Here is a 21,695-nt window from a genome sequence, read left to right on the forward strand (position 1 = left end):
CTACTTGTGACCCCCTGCCCCCCCTGCCAAATAGCCTGCCAGTGTTCACTGTTGGCTGAGGACTCTGCAACAAGTGATTCACTTCCTGACCCCCTCAAAGCCCCTCCACCATCATAAGGCTCAAGGCAGGAGTGTGATTAAACACTCATGACATGCCACAATGCGCTCAACGCCATCCAGGAAAGAACAGTTCACTTGACTGGCACCCTTGCCACTGAACTCAATATCCACTCTCCCTACAACTGGCACGTTGTGGCTAGAGTACGTAGTATCTATTCAATGCGCTGCAGCAACTCACCAAAGTTACTTTGACAGCATCTCCCTCCCATGTGACCTCTACAACAACTTGACCTTTAACAAAGAAAAATTTCCCACAATGCTTCATAGACATAATCAAAAATAAATGGATGCTGAACCAAAGAAGGGACTATTAGGAGGGGTGACCAAAAACTTGGTCAAAGAGAGAGATTTTAAGAAGGGTCTTAAAGGAAGAAAGGGAGTTGGAGGGGTGGAATTCCAGAGCATGGGCCCAGGTGGCTGAAGGCATGGCAACCAATGTTGGGCCAGTCACAGGAACAGAGAATACAGTTGGGTTTAGGGTTGCCAACTCTGATTGGATGCCCCTATGATTTTTCTCCTGGGTTGTTTGCAGCAGTGTCCTGGAGATTAACTTTTAATTCCTAAAGACTCCAGGGCAATCCTGGAGGTTTGGCAACCCTAGTTGGGTTGTAGAGCTGGAGGAGGTTACAGCGATAGGGAGGGGAGAGGCCTTCTGAGAAGGACAAGAGCAACTACCATTAAGAGGGGAAAAAAGCAGCAATATTATTGGACTATCATCACCTCCAAGTTCCCCTCCTAGTTGCACACCATGTTGAAATAGATATACATCACAGTTCCTTCCCTATTGCAGGTTCAATATCCTGTCAATATGGGAACTCAGTCAGCACAAGGACTGTAGTGCTTCAAGGTAAAGGCCCACCACCTCAGGGCAACTAGGGATGGGCAATAAATGTAATGTGCCAGCATTGCCCACACCCAGAGAACAAATACATTTTTATAAAGTAATTTCTCCCAAGGTGCCTGTGGAGCTGTACCCTGGCATGAGTTGGCTTCATGAGAGGAGGGTAGAAAATTGGTGTGGAGATTGTATTTTTTGGATATAAAATTACTTTTTTTTTTCTTCTGTTTTATTAATCTATTTCAAATCGTTGCACAGTGAAAGATTCATGGAACAAAATAAATTTAGATTGAATTTAGAGGGCAATATCAAATACAAGGTGAAAACCAAGATCCATAAACATATAGTACTGAATATTCCCTGTTAATAGTTCTGTGATATCTCTGGAGACCACAGGATGATCACTGAGGGACTGAAGTACAGCACATGATTGTGGGGGAGGGTGAGTGATAACCAGCCCATACTGCTCCCTGGGACATGTGGAGAAGGAGGTCTCTTTCTGATTTTGTTCTTATTATTATAGATGCCAGGGATTCTATTGCTAAGGTAGCTTATGGTAGAGTTTTTGGCTGGATAGTCAGCAAAATCAACCAGCTTCTGGCTCCAAAGGAGGACATGGATGCTGTGGAACTACGGGAGATAGGTATGTAATACTGTCTCTTCATATTTCTAAAGCATGCAAGTTAACCTGCACAAAGAAAAATAGTTCTATCTTTTCTAACACTGCTGGTATACCAGGTAATGGCATTGTTGTTCTTATCATGCAGTTGAACCTGCCCCGCCAAGTGTAAATGACATTGTTTACCTTTTGGTGCCAATACTCTAAAAGCTGCCATTTTGAATATTATGCCCTTTTGATTTTGTGGAGAGGGGCAATGCAATTAACATGAGCATTTGTTGGCTCTCTGGTGATTCCACCTATCACAAACATCTTAACATGTGAATAATTTCATAGTGGTTGCTAATTGTGCTGTTGAATTGCTTTTGAATTTATTTTTAGGTATACTAGACATTTTTGGATTTGAGAATTTTGCAGTTAACAGATATGAACAGATGTGTATTAATTTGGCAAATGAACAGATTCAGTATTTCTTCAATCATGTAAGTAAACCCAAACTTTAAAATTCAATTACTAGGGTAAACATTAGGTTTTACATAATTCATAATATATGAAAAATCTACAGCCACTTTCTACAGTTATTTCCATATGCTGTGTAAAATTATACTGCTAGTGTCAAGCTGCATGTGAATCAGCTACATGGGTTATTCAGCATTGAAAAAGGAGTTAACGATTTGCTCCTTTATTCTGAGTTGTATGTAGGAAACTACTGCATCACTTTCTATAATACTGGAGTTAACAGGAATGCTCCTCTAGTTTCTACTAAAGGCAATTTTATTTTACATGAATGCAAAAAAGCTTACCCAATGTATCATTTCACTTATTAAACTAAATGCCACAAGTGTTGCAGTTTGTAAAAATACCAGGAACAGATGAGAGGAAGTAATTCCACTCACAAAACAAAACTAATTTCACTGAATATTAAATGATAGAATTTTCATATTAGCAATTTTGCCATCATGAACTCACATCAAGGTATTGTTTGTTTACATTGCACCCACTAAAACAGCTGCCATTATAAATCAGTGCTACCAATTTCCAGTAAGTTAAAATGAGCTGAAATTCAATCCATGTTTTTCCATTAGGTAATGTCCACTGGGTGTAATGAGACAGTCTTACAGATGAGCATGGCCAGTAGGAACATGGGAATTGCTAGATGAACAAAGACCAAGGTCCATCTAGTTCATCTTCTACCATCCTGATAGTTGCATGATCTAACAATAATGGAGTTGTTGACTAATCATGGCAATCAGTCTCTTCTCATATCTGGGTCGACAACAAACCCAGATATGAGGTGAGGAAACCCCCAGTGGTGGAAAGCTTTAGGGTGGAGAGGGATTGACTAAGTCAGTTGGTAGTGGAGAAAAGAAGCTGGGGGTTTTCTTTCATCTCCAGGATGATCCTGGTGTGGTGACTCTTTTTGCCAGAGGAGAGTGAGGCTCACTAGCGCCTAATGTAGTCCAGCCAGTTCCTGTGATGTATGGCTAAGCCAGTTGGTGCACCCGATGCAGTCTCATCACGAGAAGCTCATCCCAGCATCAGTCAGCCTCAGTGGCCTTCCTTCAATGCAGTGCAGTAACTGCAAGATTCTCTACACTTGGCTCCATTATTCTGTGCAGCCTGTATCTCTAGCCCACATCTGTTCACCTCTCAAACTTTCTGCAACTAATATAAAGGTCTTGGTTCTGACCTGGAAACACACTGGCCAGCCCAAATGTGCATTAAAAAATGCACTGTGTTTATTGGTATTGCTTGATTCCTGTCTGATCCTAGCACATCTCTCCAGCCTTTGACTTCCACCCAATTCCTGTTAGCACCTCTAGCCTACTGGCTGATTTCTGGTCCAGCTCACCAGCTTTGATTCCAACTTGATTTTGGCAATACCCCATCTTGTGGGTATAATTCATTAGCCATAATACAGAGTACATAGGCCCATTCTAAGCACCGTATCTCAATTGACTTGTAAGAGATATTAGTTGGAACTATGAAATATGGATTTATAAAAGTAACTAATCACAGATCCCATTGTATTCTGTATTCTTCGTGTGTCAATTATTATATTTCCCTGATATTATGTTAATAGTTTTCCTTTTAAATGAAAAGCCCAAATTAAAAGCATTTTTTTTTCTGCAGCACATATTTTTAATGCAGCAAAATGAGTACAAGCAAGAAGGATTGGAGTGGGAAACTATTACCTTTAAGGACAACAAGGCAATACTGGTAAAAGAGGCATTTACAGTTCAGTGTGGCTATATTGGATTGTAATTTTTTCTTTTCTGTTTTATTCACATACAAACTTTCTCTCTATAGGATCTGTTTTTGGCAAAACCACTAGGAGTGTTTTCCCTACTGGATGAACAAAGTGCGTTTCCACAGGTAACGAACTGAGCAATGAAGAGAATGCAACTGTAGCCTCTCTCTCTCTCTCTCTCTCTCTCTCTCTCTCTCTCTCTCTCTCTCTCTCTCTCTCTCTCTCTCTCTCTCTCTCATTTCTTTTATCCCCTCCCTCGCTCGGTCCCACTCGCGCGCCCCCCTCCCTCGCTCGGTCCCTACTGATTTTCAAGAGTTGGTATTGCTGTGATGGGACTTGATGGGTAGCTTTATACTATGAGCACAGAAGAGAACCCACCTTAGTATTTTTTTCTTGGTTTACAGAAGTATAATGATTTTCCAAAAAAAGGTGAAAAGCACATTGAAAAATTTTGCCTTGAAAGAGAAAGTATACTGGTGAAAGTTTACTGTTTAGCCCAGCCTATCGGCTCTACAGCAGCATTTTCAGAGCGGTTTATTCAAACAGTCTGTCTTAAAAATTTCCTAATATGGTGACAATCCTTTTTAACAGTTTACAAAATTGTAACGTATATATGTGAGACACGAAGGGAGAACAGCAGAGCTGCAGGACAGCCAATGATGTGGTAGATAGGGCTGTTGCTATAATGAGTGTTTTCACAACCACATCACATCTATTGAACCTTTTTTTTGTATCACAAAGATTTATGCACACTGGGGTGTTTGCTGCAGCAATTGACTGGCTGGAGTTGCATCATTTGACGTCTTTGCATTCATTCAAAAGCAAAATAATACAGATGCTGGAAATCTGAAATAAAAACAGAAAATGCTGGAAATACTCAGCAAGTCGGGCAGCATCTGTGGAGAAAGAAACAGAGTTAATGTTTCAGGTCGATGACCCTTTGTCAGAACTGGAAGAAGTTGAAGATTAAACAGTTTTTAAGCAAGTACAGAGCCAGGGAAAGTGATGGGGGAGGGGAGGAAAGAACAAAAGGGAAGGTCTCTGATAGGGTGGAAGGCAGGAGTGTTTAGAGTAATCAAAGTTTTTATTTTTGAGGTGTTTGTCTGATTAGTCAGAGTTAATGGAATTCTCAAACCTAGAATGTTTGATTAATTCCTGGGCCGCAGTTGGGATCAAATCTGCAAACAGACAAGTTATAAGAGGTGTCTGATCTCATGAGGTCTATTTCTGAAGGGATTAGATTTTTAGCCACACTTGTTCAATGTTTTTTCACCTCCAATTTTCTTTCACTTTTCCCTCTCCTAAAAGCAATAACTTATGCTGGAGTATTCCACTGCCAGCACACACACCAGGGGCACATTTTGGGAACTTGCACCCCCTCAGCCCATTACTTTCCATCTGTTAATTTTAGTGGATGGAAAATCACCAGTTGTGGGTACATAATTTCCTGTTGTGTAATCCTGCCGTGTACTGGCAATGTTGAAATAAAATGATCTCTTATAGTTCCATGGCCACCAACTACTTTCTGGTACGTTACCCAAGTGATCATGCTTGTTCATTGAGTTTAGACAATGAGTGCTAGCTGGCTGTTCAACTGTGGGGGCATCACAGCCAGTAACTGTCCTGGCCTCGTGCCCATACATAAACACCTTCATCAGAGATTACCAGATAAAGATCAGGACTGGAAATTTTTTTTTAGCCCCTTCAATAACCACGGGTTGTTGAAGCCCATTGTGGCACCCTACTGGTAACAGTACAGACTGGGGATCAAAACTGGGATCTTCCTGTTCAAAATGGATGCTCACCACATTGGGTGGTGCATTCTCCTTCTAAACCACCAGAGAAACTGCTTGCATTTCATTGAAACTGTTTCAATGTGTACCTTTGCTACACAAACTACAACTCCAACTCAGTCATTAAACAGAATTGGTGTGGTTTTCCTTCATAAAGGCTGGTTGGACTAGCATAAGAAGTTTAGTTTGTGGAATTAGTGCACCTTGCATCTGATCAAAAGGGTAGACGTAGTTTTATTCATAGGTGACTCATCCAGTTGATTTGTTGGTGAAAATGTGACCTTGTCATTGGGTTTCTCTTGATAAACTGATGGAAGAGTTCTGGATAGAGTTATTTTTAATGTATGCATGCAGACTTGTAGCAAGCTTTAGGTAACTTTTTAAAAATTTTGAATCCCTTTATTAACTAAAGGCAAAATGAACAAATATTTAGGAATATTATTTACAGACCTATGCATGTACAATATTTAAGTATGACCTTTATGTTCCTTTTATGTACAATTACAGGCCACTGACAGGACTTTTGTGGACAAACTAAACAGTAGTTTCAAAGGGAATCCACACTTTAAAATAGACAGAAGTCACAGTCCAGTATTTACAGTGATACATTATGCAGGAAAGGTAAGAGTGTTGTGTTTTACTCTCATTTTTATGAAGAGACACCAATCGAAAATGTTGGTTAACTGCTAGTATACCATTCCCCTAAAGACAAAGTACATGGTAATCGTATATGTATTTTTTTCTTTTAAGTATCATGCCATGACTCCTGATATTAGTAATCAAAAGTGTTATGTACGCTTTTTAAAAAAAATATAAAATATTGATAAGGATTAAAGTTGCTCCAATGCCTGTCGAATGTCAAGGGTAGAGTCCAGCAATGCATCTGACCATCATTTGGTGAGAGCATTGGTATTACTCTGCCTCCACAGAAACCAGTCACTATTGCTTAAAGTGCTTTTTAAAAAAGAATGTTGGCAATTTTGGAAACAAGCACACTATAATGTAATATAAGTGAAGGAAATATGCTTTACAAAAAATGTCAGGAACAAATGTCAGGAACGCCTGAAAATCCTGGGGTGTAGCATTGCCTGGGCTATGGCTAGGGAGAATTAAATTCAAAAGACCAGTTTCAGCTATGCAATCAACAATTGATCGCATTGCTGAAGCCAACAGGAAGAGGGGGCGGGCTCGGGAAGTGGGGAGGGGGGAAGTGGGGAGGGAGAAAGAGTGCTATCTTGAATGAGTGAGGGGAGGGAAAAAGAGTGCTATCTTGAGTGAGTGGAGGGGGGAGGGGAGAAAGAGTGCTAGCTTAAGTAGGTTGGCGGAGGAGAAGAGTGTCAGATCAAGAAGAGAGAGGGAGAAGAATAGTGGAAGGAATGGGGAGGGTCGGTGAAAAGTGTGCCTCTATGAAAGGGTGAGGTGTTTCCTTGTCCTGGCCATAGTTTATCCTTCAACCATCACCATTAAAACAGATTATCTGGTGATTTATCTCATTGCTCTTTGTGGGACCTTGCTGTGTACAAATTGGCTGCCACATTTCCCAACACTACAACTGTGATTACACTTCAATAGTACTTTATTAGCTGTGAAGCACTTTGGGATGTCCTGATGTCTTGAACGGTGCTATATAAATGCAAGTTTGTTTGTTCTTTCGTATCTGTGAACTGGATCCAGAAAGGGTAAAGTGCTTTTGTGAACTGGCGTGGTCATGATTGGTTCTACAAACAATTGCTACACACTATTACCACAAGGACTGCAGCAGTTCAAGAAGGCGGCCCAGCAACAGGCAGCTAGGAATGGGCAATGAATGCCGGCTTGACAGCATCACCCAAATCCTGAGAACAGTCTTTGTTTTTTTAAGAAAAGAACATATTCCCACCCTTCCTGTTTAGGATAATGTTCCTTTGGTGCTGTCAAGTGTTCAACCACTTTGAATTTTCTTTGAGATGCCAATCTTGACTCCAGATCTTGATTGTGCTATTAGAGCTGCTCTGTATGTATCCCTGATTGCGTTTTTGGCTTCCGGTAGATTTTTTTTCATGTTTACAATGATCTTTCCACCCTTCCTTCTTGGAGTAGCAGCAAATCCTGGACTTCAATGAATGCTGTTTAATCAAGTGGGAAGGGGGAAACAAATCTTACCAAAACTAGTTTGTTCTCCACGTCTAAGTTGGAGTAAAAAGTTTCCAGATTAACTTAGTGCAAAATATACTGCACTAAATTGTAACCCAACCACTGGTTCTAAATTTCAAAAATCCTGCATTAGCATGAATGTTGTATATTGAATACATTGCTAACCATTAATTGATTGGAAGCATTCACTCATCATTTATATGGGCCCATTACTCATGTTAGTATTTGTAGTATCCAATTCAATCCCAGTGCATATCCTCTAGTATATGTTTGCCTTCCCCACAAAGCTCATTGGACTTTTTTTTTACTTTGTTCTCAGGATGTGGGTGATGCTGGCCAGGCTACATTTATTGTGCAATTATTTGTATAATTTAGTGGCTTGCTAGGCCACTTCACAAAACAACAACTAGACTTTTTATACTATACTTATACTTAGTATAATTGAGAATCACATATAGGCCTAAATAAATATTTCGCATCGGTATTTACGGTTGAGAAAGGCATGGATGTTAGGGAACTTGGGGAAATAAATAGTGATGTAATATTACAGAGAGGGAGGTGCTGGAAGTCTTAATGCGCATCAAGGTAGATAAATCTCCGGGACCTGATTAAATGTATCCCAGGACGTTATGGGAGGTTAGGGAGGAAATTGCGGGTCCCCTAGCAGAGATATTTGAATCATCGACAGCTACAGGTGAGGTGCCTGAAGGTTGGAGGGTAGCAAATGTTGTGCCTTTGTTTAAGAAGGGCGGCAGGGAAAAGCCTGGGAACTACAGACCGGTGAGCCTGATATCTGTAGTGGGTAAGTTGTTAGAGGGTATTCTGAGAGACAGGATCTACGGTATTTGGAGAGGCAGGGACTGATTCGGAACAGTCAGCATGGTTTTGTGAGAGGAAAATCATGTCTCACGAATTTGATTGAGTTTTTTGAAGGGGTAACCAAGAAGATAGATGAGGGCTGTGCAGTAGACGTGGTCTACATGGACTTTAGCAAAGCCTTTGACAAGGTACTGCATGGTAGGTTGTTACATAAGGTTAGATCTCATGGGATCCAAGGTGAGGTAACCAATTAGATACAAAATTGGATTGACGACAGAAGACAGAGGGTGGTTGTAGAGGGTTGTTTTTCAAATTGGAGGCCTGTGACCAGTGGTGTGCCTCAGGGATCGGTGCTGGGTCTGCTGTTATTTGTTGTTTATATTAATGATTTGGATGAGAATTTAGGAGGCACGGTTAGTAAGTTTGCAGATGACGCCAAGATTGGTGGCATTGTGGACAGTGAAGAAGGTTATCTAGGATTGCAACGGGATCTTGATAAATTGGGCCAGTGGGCCGATGAATGGCAGATGGAGTTTAATTTAGATAAATGTGAGGTGATGCATTTTGGTAGATCGAATCGGGCCAGGACCTACTCCGTTAATGGTAGGGCGTTGGGGAGAGTTATCGAACAGAGATCTAGGAGTACAGGTTCATAGCTCCTTGAAAGTGGAGTCACAGGTGGATAGGATGGTGAAGAAGGCATTCAGCATGCTTGGTTTCATTGGTCAGAACATTGAATACAGGAGTTGGGATGTCTTGTTGAAGTTGTACAAGACATTAGTAAGGCCACACTTGGAATACTGTGTACAGTTCTGGTCACCCTATTATAGAAAGGATATTATTAAACTAGAAAGAGTGCAGAAAAGATTTACTAGGATGCTACCGGGACTTGATGGTTTGACTTATAGGGAGAGGTTAGATAGACTGGGACTTTTTTCCCTGGAGAGTAGGAGGTTTAGGGGTGATCTTATAGAAGTCTATAAAATAATGAGGGGCATAGATAAGGTAGATAGTCAAAATCTTTTCCCAAAGGTAGGGGAGTCTATAACAAGGGGGCATAGATTTAAGGTGAGAAGGGAGAGATGCAAAAGGGTCCAGAGGGGCAATTTTTTCACTCAAAGGGTGGTGAGTGTCTGGAACGAGCTGCCAGAGGCAGTAGTAGAGGCGGGTACAATTTTGTCTTTTAAAAAGCATTTGGACAGTTACATGGGTAAGATGGGTATGGAGGGATATGGGCCAAGTGCAGGCAATTGGGACTAGCTTAGTGGTATAAACTGGGCGACATGGACATGTTGGGCCGAAGGGCCTGTTTCCATGTTGTAAACTTCTATGATTCTCAGCCAGACCCAGCAGGGGTGGCAGGTTCCCTTACCTGAGGACATTAGTGAACCAGTTGGGTTTTTATTAGCCTTCCCTCCTTTCCTAATGCTGGCCCACAGATTACCAGATTTACTGATTCAATTTCACAGCTTGCTGTGCTATGATTTGAACTCAATACCTTGGTTGTCTGCCCAGTAACATAACCACTGCAATATCATATGTCAATGTAAGGTGGTTTTTATGGCAGTATTTGGATATTTCATCATTATATGATTGATCTACATCAGCTGGCGTGTACTTAGTGTTTATATTTAAATCTGAGTCCTAATGTCAGTGTTAATCTTTCTGATTAATATAATTTAGGTGAGTGGTAAAGAAGTTTTGCTGTGTTAAACAGGATGATGTATACGGTGCCTCAATGTAATTACTTTCATTTGCCCCATTTTGTCCCAAAAACAAACCTGATATTTAAGTGAAGTTCTGTTCCAGTTCCAAAAAGAGCAGTAATTTTCTGTGTTGGCCTGTCTGCAGGTAATCAGCATGCTGGAATGAATATCAACTATTTAGTTTCCCCATCATTTTGAATAGGAAATCAAAAGTGCAGACACTTTGTACAAATATTCAATTGGTTCTACATCCCTTTGAAATTAGTGATGGCGTCTCATAAATTTTAAGTGCATTTTTGGCATTGTGTTAGTAATTAACGGATAGGAGAGAAACAACTCAAACTTTAAAGAAAATGTCTTTCATGTGTAGTTTTCAGGACATCTACTACCCGTTGAGTGAAATCCTAAATTAGAAAGTTGATACTTCTCAGTCAAGAATGCCTATAATTTTATGTTAGCTAGATTCACTGACCAATGTTCAACGAGTTAAGCCACGGGCTCCAACACTAACCAAACAGGGAACAACATTTATTTCAGTCTGGGTGCCATTCCCTATACCTGACAAAGTACACAAGTAGTTATCTGTCCACTGGTATATTTATGGCATTCTCCTAACTGGTAAATTTTATTTATAGCTTTGTGGGAGATAAAAAGGAAAGTACTTTGTTTAATGAAGGAATATCCTTCCTCTTTTAATTTGGTACCATTTTGAAAAAGCAATGATTGTGTTTGTCTTGCCTGTCTGCTGCAGAGATGTTGCCATAATTCAATTAGTTGTAACTGTATGAGGAGGGACAAATTTCAGGCAGCCTTCTTGGCTATCAAATGGTTACTGGTGTTAATGCATTCTCCACATTTTGCTGCTTGTGGAGTGTCTGCAACCAGCTATTCTATTTGTATATGGCTTGAATATTAAGTAATTAATGTTAAGGAACAATGTTGTAAAAGCAGCAAGGGGTCCTCTCAAGGCAAAGAAAGACAGAAAGAACTTCACTTATATTGACTCCCTCACTGGGGCCTGGTTCCATGGGCTACAGTGCCTTCTGGTGCCTCACCCAAATGTGAGCCTTCATGGTGAATGCCCAGACTGTCTCAACTATAAGGACATTATAGCCCAATTCCACCCTCACCTGACACTTCTAATTAGGGATCACCTGTATAGTGATGAAGAGCCAACCCTGATATGGCCAGAACAGCAACACCCACATCTGGAGAACAAAGTTTTATAAAAAAAAGTCCAATGAGCATTGTGGGAAAGGCAGACCTACACTAGCGCTGCCCCACATAAGATCATCTAACTCAGATTATTGATTACACTTCCTCGTCTGTGTGGCCGAGATGGAAACTTTTGAACAATTTGGATGACCAGGCAATTTTTTAATCTATTCAAAAACTAAATTGTAGTGAATGTTACTGCAAATCACTTACAAGATTTAATTTTGTAAGCTACATGATTGGATTAAAATCAATTGTTTTCCCTCCAGCAAAAACCCAATTTTAAGTCTTTTATTTTTATTTAGAGTTTGGAAAGTTTATTGTGTTTTGTATTTGGATATATTCTGTTTATTTATGAATTCTGGGTGAAAGGAGAAAAGAATTTAGTTTGTGAGTAAATAACAGACCCTGAAGAAACAGTTGGCCAAATATTTCCCTTAATCTACCATTTTTAAGGGATGGAAGCAAATCGATTTTGGGATTAAGTAACTTTTTTTTAAAAAAGTGACCAGATTTGATTATAAGGAAAACTTAACCTGGTTTGAGCTTTTTACACCTAATTTTGTGTTTGTTTATAAATTCCACAGGTCCAATATAATGCATCTGGGTTTCTGGAGAAAAACAGAGACACAATCCCAGCAAGCATTCGAGGGCTGTTCATTAACAGCATAACTCCACTGCTAAGTGTACTGTTTGCAGGTAAATAACATGACCAGCATTTTAGACAAACCTGTGTAGGTAAATGCAGTGGTCAGCATTGCCTCAGTAAAATAGTTTTGAAGTTGTGTGTCTATATGTACTGGACGTTAGAAACTTGCAACAATAAGAATTAAGAGTTCATAAGAGATATAAATCTATGTTCTGATGAATGCAAACTAACAATCTGTGTTTATACAGCTCCTTTAATGTAGACAAACATGCCAAGGCACTTCACAGAAGCGTAGTCAGAAAAAATGGTTGCGGAGCCAAAGAAGGAGATATTAGAAGATGTGGCTAAAAGCTTGAAGGCCTAGATGGTTGAAGGCATGGTCGTTATTGGGGAGGGGGGAAATGGAGGGGGGGGCTGCACATGAGGCTCTAGTTGGAGGAACAGAATTCTCGGAGGGTTGTAGGACTGGAGGCAGTTACATAGGAAGGGGTGAGGCCATGAAGGGATTTAAACATGAGGATGAGAATTTTAAATTTGAGGCATTAGAGGAGCAAGAGCCAATGTAGGTCATTGAACACATGACAAGATATGGGCAGCAGAGTTTTGAATCAGCTGAAATTTATAGAGGGTGAGTACTGGAAGGCTAGCCAGGAGAGCATTCGAATAGTCGAATCTGGAGGCTACTGTGGCCAGGAAACCTAACGAGAATGGTAAATAGAAGCATATTTATGTTAGGAGTGATGTGATGCAGAGCACTTGAGCACACCTGTGTGCAGCTCTGTGGAATGGGGCATGGAGGTTTGATTTTCCCCAATGTGCTGAGCTGCCAGTTGGGAAATGCTATGTCTGAGCACGACTTTATGTTGAGCTTCGGAGTTGCTGTGATGCAGATTTCAGAATGTGACATCCACCTGTCTTCAGTCACAGGAGAGGCATGACCTGGTCGATCAGGAAAGGAGAGAAAGATACGAGGGGGAAGGAAGAATCAGAAAATTTATTAACCTGAAAAAAAATTTTAACCCTACATTTAGTGCACGAGGGTGTGTGTATAGGTCTATATGTAATAACAATGCTTCCAGTTTATTTGATGACACTGACTTTTTAATTGCAGCTACAGTCTCGAGAACTGGAACCTTAATGGCTCAGCAAAGAACAAGAGTAAGTTATTCTAAGACTTTTATGGAATGGCAACGTAGTTGCTGATTTTACAGCAAACTAAGTACATTCTGAATCAAAAGCAAAGTCTGATCGTAAAATGGTTACAGCTCAGAAAGAGGCCACTGAGCCCCTGCTGGATATTTTTATTTTATTATTTTGGAGTAGTTCTTTTTAAACTGTGATACATGTTGAAAATATGAAGTAATTCTAATAAAACCCACAGAACCCTGAAATGTGCTCCTGGTGAGCAAAGTTCCATGCCTGGAGCATTAATTTATAAAGCGTACAACCTTAATGTCATTCATGCAGAATATTATAGATTAATTTAAAACCATCTAATCTGCAGTTCAAAGACAAGTGGGTTATGTTGTCTGAAGTAGAAGGTGGTTTGTTTTTGCTTGTAAATGTAGTGCTGTTTCTCTTGAAGATCAGATCTGCAGTAATTAATAGTGACTAAAATTTTGCTATATCTTTGTCTTAGCAGGGTCTAGGAATCAATCTTTTTCCTTAATAGTTTTTTAATAACTTGATTTCTCCATAACATTGTCAGGGTATCTACTTTGGAATTGTCTCAACAGCTGGATTATCTCAGCATTCATTTAGTGTAGCACAAATAACAAACTGTTTTTGTTTTAATCCTACCTTGAAAATTGCTGAAAAAAATATGGATCCTACTGATACAAAATTACAAGGGTAAACATTCCAACCATATTTGTAACTAAAAGTATTTAGACCCAAATTGAAGTGTAGAGCTCCAATTTTTTTTCTGTTTTGGATGTGTGCCATTTGGATAGAAGGAGATAAACTAGTTGTACAGGTCTGGAGATGCAATTAAGTACAGTGCTGATAGCAGGTCTCTCCTTGGGTTACACACATTACTGCTGTATTAAAATTGTAACAAGAGGAATCACAAGAACAAAACAGGAGAGGCAAAAAGGGCATCAAGAAAGGAATAAGAATGAAGAATGAGGAGCATGTTTGAATCAACAATGAGAACCAAAGCCAATCTCTGAAGGAAAGCATGAAAAATACAACAGCTTGCATTTATAAAATACTTTTAATGTATAAAACTCCCCCCCCCCCCCCCCCCCCACTTTGGAGGGGGAGAGGGAAAAATAAATAAAGGAGCAGGTGAGAAGTCATAGTGCTAGATTTGGGAGGTGACAAACTTGGTTGGAAAGATGTGCACTGAGAATGTTACAAGATGGAGAGGTGCAGAAATTTCGGACAGGAATTCCAGAGAGTAAGACTGTCCGCTAAAGGCTCTGCCATCAATGTTGGGGTGAGGGATGGGGTGAATGCACTAAAGGCCAGACTTGGAGGACCAACGAGTGTGGTAGGGTAAGGATAAAGGAGACTGCACAGTTAGGCTGGGGTGAGGCCATGGATGGATTTGAGAACAAGGATTTAAAATTTGATGTTTTGGGGGATTGGGAGCCAATGTAGGTCAGTGAGGAAAGGGGTAATGGATGAGCAGGACTTTGTGCAGGACGTGATAGGATACAGGCAGGTGAGATCTGAACAAATTGGGAGTTTACAGAGGATGGGAAGGAAACAAGAACGACTTTGGAGAAATTGAGTCTAGAAGTTACAAAAGCCTGAATAAGGAATTCGTGGCAGTATGGGTGAGGTAGGAGACAAAGGTGGTGATGTTGCAGAGGTGAAAGTAAGCGGTCTCCTGGATGGATAGAATGTGGGCTCTGAAGCTCAGCACTAAGTCAGACAGGATGCCAAGGTTTTATACGGTCTCCTTCCACCTGAGCAGGTGGCTGGGGGAGGAGTGATGGTGGCAAGGGAGCAGAGTTTATGGCGGGTGTCAGAAACGATGGCTTAAATCTTCCTGATGTTTGGTTGGAGGTAATTTTAATTTGTCCAATTCTTGATCTCGGACAGGCAGTCTGACCGCACAGAGGTAGTTGTGGGTTAGAGCTGGGAGTTATTAGTATATGTCACTGAGGAGCAGCATGTAGGTGAAGAGCCCAAGAATCGATCCTTGGGGGACTCTAGAAGTAACAATGCAAGGGCACAAAGCGAAACATTGTGGAGATGCACTGGTTGCGTTTGGGCAGGTAAGAGTAGAGCCATATGAGGGCGGTCCCACAGACTGGAGAGGAGATTAAGGAGAATGGTGTGGTTGACCATATCAAATTCTGCAGCAAGGTCAAGAAGGGATAATGCACCATGGTTATGGCCACCATCGCAGAGGATCGAATGCATGAGTTTGGTCTGGGCAGCCTTGCTGTGAGCAAGGTGAAATCTGGACTGAAGGGATTCAAACGGAGTTTTAGAAAAGATGAGCACAGAGTTTTACGACAATGACATTTTCAAGGACCTTGGGGTGGAAAAGGGAGGTTATGGATCGGGCAGTAGTTGAAGAAAATGGACGGGTCAAGTGCAGGCTTTTTGAGGGAGGGATGATGGTGGCAGTTCTGAATGGGAGAGGAACACTACCTGATCAGTGCCATTCCCAATGTTCACAGACGTGGAGGGCAGAAGGGGCGATTTAGTGGTCAGGAGTTAAGTGGGGAGGGGTTTGAGGTAATGGGATGGCCTCTTGGAGATTAGCTGGAGAGGGCAGGGGAAGATGGGAGAGAATTGCAGAGTGATGTGGGGGGTGTCAAGGGGTTAGAGGTTGAAGACTGGGAGGACACCAAGAGCAATGGGAGAAAAGGGGAGGTAGAAGCAAAGGCACGAATGACCTCAATCTTGGAGACATAGAAATCCATGAACTCTTTGCACTTAATTTTGGAGGTGAGGTTGGGGAGAGGGGAAAAATCTCTGGAGGAAAATCCAGGGAATGAGAAATAGTAATGAACAAAAGCTGACAGGAAGACTCTGTGAAACCAACAGCTACACTTGCATTACTGAGGTGTGATAACGATGAGACTGAAAGAGAAAGGCAAGGTGGTTATTTGAGAGACTGCTGCTAAATTGCTACAAGAAGCAGAGTGCTACAACATAAGAACATAGGAAATAGGAGCAGGAGTAGGCCCTAGGGCCCCTCACGCCTGCTCCGCCATTCAATCAGATCATGGCAGATCTACCTCTACCTTCCTGCCCTATCCCCTTATCCCTTGATTCTCTTAGTATCCAAATATCTATCGATCTCCGTCTTGAATACACTCGATGACTGAGCATCCACAGCCCCCTCGGGTAGAGAATTCCAAAGAGTCACAGCCCTCTGAGTGAAGACATTTTTCCTCATCTCGTGCCTTTAATTTAAACTTTTTATTATTTTTCCCTGATGTGGCCTTAGTCACTAATGCCCTTTTATCTTTGTTAAACTCTGAGGGTTAAATTGGATAACCCCAAAAACCGGGTGCAGGTAACGCGATCCGTTATTATCCCGCGCCAGGTGCTTCCTGCGCAGGCAGGCGGAGACTTCCGTCAGGCCTGTGGACTTACCTTCAAGCTGTGTTGGAATTCAGTGTTGACACGAGGATTCAATGCAATTCGCACTTTCTACCAACAGGGGGAGCCCAATCTCTTAAAGGCAGGCTGTCTCTTAAAATCTCTTAAAGGTAGTTGGTACCTGTTATTTGCTGAAAATAACAGTCTGCTGTCTGCACGGAGTCTGAACAGAGATCAGACATCACACATGCAAAACACAGACGCAGGTCCCGTCCCTATGTTTACAAACTGAGTTATGTTAAAGCAGTGAATAAATGTTGCACACTATTAAATCCCACATCCTCCAATCTGCCGATCTGAGTTTGTACCAGGCCTGCGAGAGTGCATGCGCCAAGTTCTCTGCTGATGCACTAGAGGCCTTGGTGCAAGAGGTGGACAGAAAGAGGGACATCCTATATCCGTGGGGGGGGGGGGGGGGTTGGTGGCAAGAAGCCCTCCAGACATATGCCCAAGAGGCAGTGGGGAACAAAGTTAAAGCCAGGCGCACAGCACCATGAGCATGGATGCAGTGCAGGAAGAAGTTCAATGCTTTGACACAAGGTGAGTGAGGTCAACTGTCAAGTGGCGTCTCCTACCAACTGCGCCATTAGCCGCATCCACAGCTCTATGCACTACACCCCCCATCATCCACATACGGACAAACTCTTTCCATTAGTACTCAACTCTCCCATTCAGATGCTTCCTCTCACCCTTGCACATTACCACTGTTGCAAGTCGTCCACCCACAACTCACAGGCCACACACGTTGGCAGCTATTCAACCATGATAGGCACATCACCCAGACACACGTCCCACTTGCTTGCAGGAGAAGGTGGCACATAACAGGAGGGAGCAAGTGGCGGTGGCATCTAGCCACTCGAGTCTGTTCCGCCATTCAGTGAGATCATGGTGGACCTGTGACCTAACTCCATATACCTGCCTTAGCCCCATATCCCTTAATACCCCTTGGTTCACAGAAATCTATCAATCTCAGATTTAGAATTCACAATTGAGGTAGCATCAGCTGCCATTTACAGAAGAGCATTCCAAACTTCTACCACCCTTTTTTGTAGAAGTGTTTCCTAACTTCACTCCTGCACGTCCTGGCTCTAAATGTTAGGCTATATCCCCACGTCCTATTATTCAAGTAAAGGAGACCTCCAAAAACAAATACAAATTTATCGGCAGCTAGCAGCAATGATCCAGTATCTAACCTGTAAATCCTGCATAGTCCCTTTAAATAATGCTGGTGGGAGTCCTCCAGGCACTCTAAGACATGTTCAGATGGTCGTGGTTAAGACGGTGTGTTGAGTTGAGTGTTAAGTTCCAAAATGGTGTCTAACACTTTAAATCAGTGTTGCACACTGATTGTATCCATTTTCTCCTTACTTTACATGCTTCCGGCGATCTATGTCGTCCGGCGCATGTCACGCTGGAAACGTGCATGTGCAACCAAGATGCCATCTTGGCACTTCGGGAGGCTGCGTAATGCCGAAACAACGGGCTGTAGGTGGCCGAATTTCTAGTCCTCTGGCCCTTCCTGACACACTCTACTTGTTTTTACCCAAATCTGCTGTACAGTCTTGATTTTTCTCTTTCGGGTTATAAATTTACCCTTACCTGAACCCTCTTTCTCCCGCTCCCCCCCACCTTGTTAGTTTAAAGCCCTGTCAGATGAGCAGCTAAGCATAAGGAAACGTCAGATATTCCAAAATACAGCTGGTTAAGAAATAAAGCACCGATCTGTTGCGCAATGTAATTTTTTTTGAGTTCAGTTAAATCTTTTTTTTAAATATGCATATACATGGTACCATGTTTTAATCTTTGCTTCAGTCTTTTCCCAGTAATCTTCTACTATTTGCTTCAGTGTTGTGTATTTATTAAAAAAAATGCAAGTAAAATTTAACATGCAAGGTCACAATTCCTTCACAGAGATATAAAAAAAGCATCTCTTACCAGTCTGGTTGAGTTGTACACAACATCACCCAAAGTTCTAACTTCACCATCTAGAGATCTTTTAAGAGCTCTGGTATCTCTCAATTTAATCTGTAATTTTAACATTTTTAATGATATTCTTGCGATGTGGGAAACACTGGCAAGATAATATATAAGTCAACCTCATAGTGTGGGTCTGAAGTCACGTGTGCCAGACCAGGTAGGGGTGGCTGGTTCCCTTCCAAAAGGACAATAGCAAACCAGTTGCGTTTTTATGGCCAGCAGCTGTCAGGATCATTTTCTCAATTTCACGACTTGCCATGGTGGAATTTGAATTAATGAACTCTGGGTTACTAGTCCAATACCATAACAACTAGGGTATCATTAGGGTTGCCAACTCTGGAGTTTTCATCACATGACCTGCCGCCCCCATGCTCCCGCTATTGCCCGCCCAACCCATCCATCCTCACCAATTGGGGCTGCGCAATTCCTAAGCCAATTGGAAAGCGAACAAACTCTTCATTACCCTATTGAATGATGAACAGCCTTTTTTTTCATCTCTCATGTTTTTATAACTAATGAACGAAAGTGTCCAAAGAAAATTTTTAAAAACACACTTTTTTTTAATTCCCCTATGATTTTTCTCCTGGGTTGCTCACAGTAGTGTCCTGGAGATTAATCTTTAATTCCTGGAGACACCAGAACAATTCCGGAAAGTTGGTAACCCAAGGTACTGTACTTGTATGTAGTACTATGCATTAATTGTGTCGAATAACTATTACTTTTGGTTGATGCTTTCCATAATTTATTAAACCTGCAGGTGTAAAATAAAGGGATACTTTCCACTTCAACACTCCTGGTGCACTTAGGGAAATTGCACACCCCAGCCTGTGATTTTCTATCCATTAATTTTAGTGTTCAGAAAATCTTGGGCTGAAAATGCGAATTCCCGATTTGTGCTGTTTAGCTTGGAGTGTAAGCAGAAAATCTCCCTTTTTAACTTTTACATTGCAAGAACACAAGCTAACATTTTCTGCATTACTCTTATTTTTTTGGTAACTACTCTCAAATAATATACAATCTAGGATATATCTTTGCAGTTGCTTTTTCTGTTTAGATCAATAAATATCATAATAGTAGTAAATGTGCTCTACTGAAACACCAAGAAATGCTTAGAAATTTTGGCAAGTTCTGATTTGGGCCTAATGTTTGCCATCTATGCTTGCTTTGTTTTTCCAGTTAGTACAGAGAACACAAGACAACTTTAACAGCACCAGGAAGCAGTCTGTTGGAGCACAGTTTAGAGTGCGTATCAATGTTTAATTCTATTTATTAGCTACCAAGGTTACTAAAAGTAAGTTTTATAATCTTTTTAAATTCTTAATCATTGAGAGGAAGCAGATCAGGATGCTGATCCATTGCACATTGGTCCACAGGAAATGTCAAGCTAAGTTTGTAGGGTGTTTTTCTTCTTTTTAGAACAAATCTTTTTATGTTAACATTCTAAAAATCCCAGAATATTGAATGTATTGAGCTAAAGCTAATTCCAATTGCCAGTTAGCATAGAAAAAGATCAGTATCAACGGTGAACACATTGCAGCTCAAGTTAGTTGTAGGTGCAACTTATGCAATGGACTTTTGCAGTAATTAAAAGAAAAGCCTTATTTGCCAGTAGCCTTGAACACAGGAAAAGTCACTGCCTCAGTGAAGTTTCCATCAGGTTTTTCAGTGAAATGTGCAGTGCAGGTTGGATGACCAATAATGTGGCTAGTCACTAATTGTGTTCTGTTAATCAAAGTGGTTCATTTTGAAGCAGCCACAGTTTTGAGGTACCTTTTTTAAATACTCAAACAACTTAAAGTGTGGCCATAATTTAGTCAGTCACAGACTATCTATGATCCTGGGAACTCCAACAAGGTCAGGCACTTGGGTCACTGGCAAGTCTCGCTCCACCGTGGTTACAACAGTGGAAGGAAATTGTAGGTTTTCAGATCCATTTGTGTGTGCATCTCTGTCTCTGTCTCTTTTGTCTTTCTCTTTCTATCTGAGTTTGTCTCTGACCGGGTATGCGTCGCATTTATTAACACAAGTGATGTTTGCTATCTATAAGCAAACATTTTTGCAGATATCATTAGTTATTGCTGATCAGTATGAAATTAAAATTTTGTAGATATTATATTTAAACTGTTGCTATTTAATTATTTTGATGGGGAAGAGAATTTTAATATTTTTAATTTTAAATCATAGCCTAGAAGTTCTTCAATCCCATTTTGCATACATGGGGTAAGAACGGGTGGGTTAGGGGCTAAAGTATCTGTCTGCCTGTTTAAGGCGGCAGAATAGTCGGCACCCTGAGTCCGCACGGCTGTTGTCAAGACCTGAATGGATTCATTTGTAAGCCATGCTTGAAGCTCAATGGAGGCTTCCATTCTTTCCATCGCAGACATTCCTGCATTTACCTGCACCAGAATTCCACTAATGCTGGAGGTGGACTCCTCCATCCTCTCCGCTATTGTGGAGAGTGTGCATGGCACGTCTTCCCATATCTCGCAAAGGTGCATCTGTACCTCCAACATTCTCCTCCTTGACGATGGCCCCCCTAGGTTCAGCATCTTAAATTGCATTCAGGAGAACTTTTTTAGCCAGTACGTAGCAAGCCCAACAAGAGGGGAGGCTGTGCTGGATTTAGTTTTAGGGAATGAAACTGGAAGGAGTATCAGTGGGAGAGCATTTTGGTGGTAGTGATCATAATTCAGTTATATTTAGCTTAGTTATGGAAAAGGATAAAGATAGAACAGAAAGCTAGCTGGAAATATAAAAACAGATAGTAAGAGTTTCTACAGGTACTTAAAAAAGAAAAGAGTAAGTAAAGTGAGCGTTGATCCTCTAGATAGTAAATCTGGGGAATTAATAATGGAGAACAAGGAAATGGCGGATGAATTGAACAGATATTCTGCGTCCGTCTTCGCTGTAAAGGATACAAATAACATGCCAGAAATAATTGTGAATCAAGAGGTGAAAGGGAGAGAGGAACTTAAAACATTTACAATCACCAGAGAAAAAGTTCTG

The 21,695-nt window shown here is 41.2% G+C and overlaps 1 protein-coding gene across 2 annotated transcripts in view; it reads left to right on the forward strand.

Moving 5' to 3' along the window:
• The window catches only part of LOC137322030 (myosin-IIIb), a 166,085-nt gene that overhangs the window by 98,820 nt on the left and 45,570 nt on the right, over positions 1 to 21,695 (forward strand). For both annotated transcript variants that reach the window (XM_067985063.1, XM_067985055.1), the window contains exons 10-17: positions 1,482 to 1,601; positions 1,959 to 2,059; positions 3,711 to 3,797; positions 3,888 to 3,953; positions 6,129 to 6,242; positions 12,082 to 12,193; positions 13,255 to 13,301; positions 19,866 to 19,931. In XM_067985063.1, coding sequence (XP_067841164.1) covers positions 1,482 to 1,601; positions 1,959 to 2,059; positions 3,711 to 3,797; positions 3,888 to 3,953; positions 6,129 to 6,242; positions 12,082 to 12,193; positions 13,255 to 13,301; positions 19,866 to 19,931 — 713 coding nt within the window. The remainder of the gene's footprint in view (positions 1 to 1,481; positions 1,602 to 1,958; positions 2,060 to 3,710; positions 3,798 to 3,887; positions 3,954 to 6,128; positions 6,243 to 12,081; positions 12,194 to 13,254; positions 13,302 to 19,865; positions 19,932 to 21,695) is intronic.

The sequence above is a fragment of the Heptranchias perlo genome, chromosome 1 (genome assembly GCF_035084215.1).
Source record: "Heptranchias perlo isolate sHepPer1 chromosome 1, sHepPer1.hap1, whole genome shotgun sequence".
Classification (NCBI taxonomy): domain Eukaryota; kingdom Metazoa; phylum Chordata; class Chondrichthyes; order Hexanchiformes; family Hexanchidae; genus Heptranchias; species Heptranchias perlo.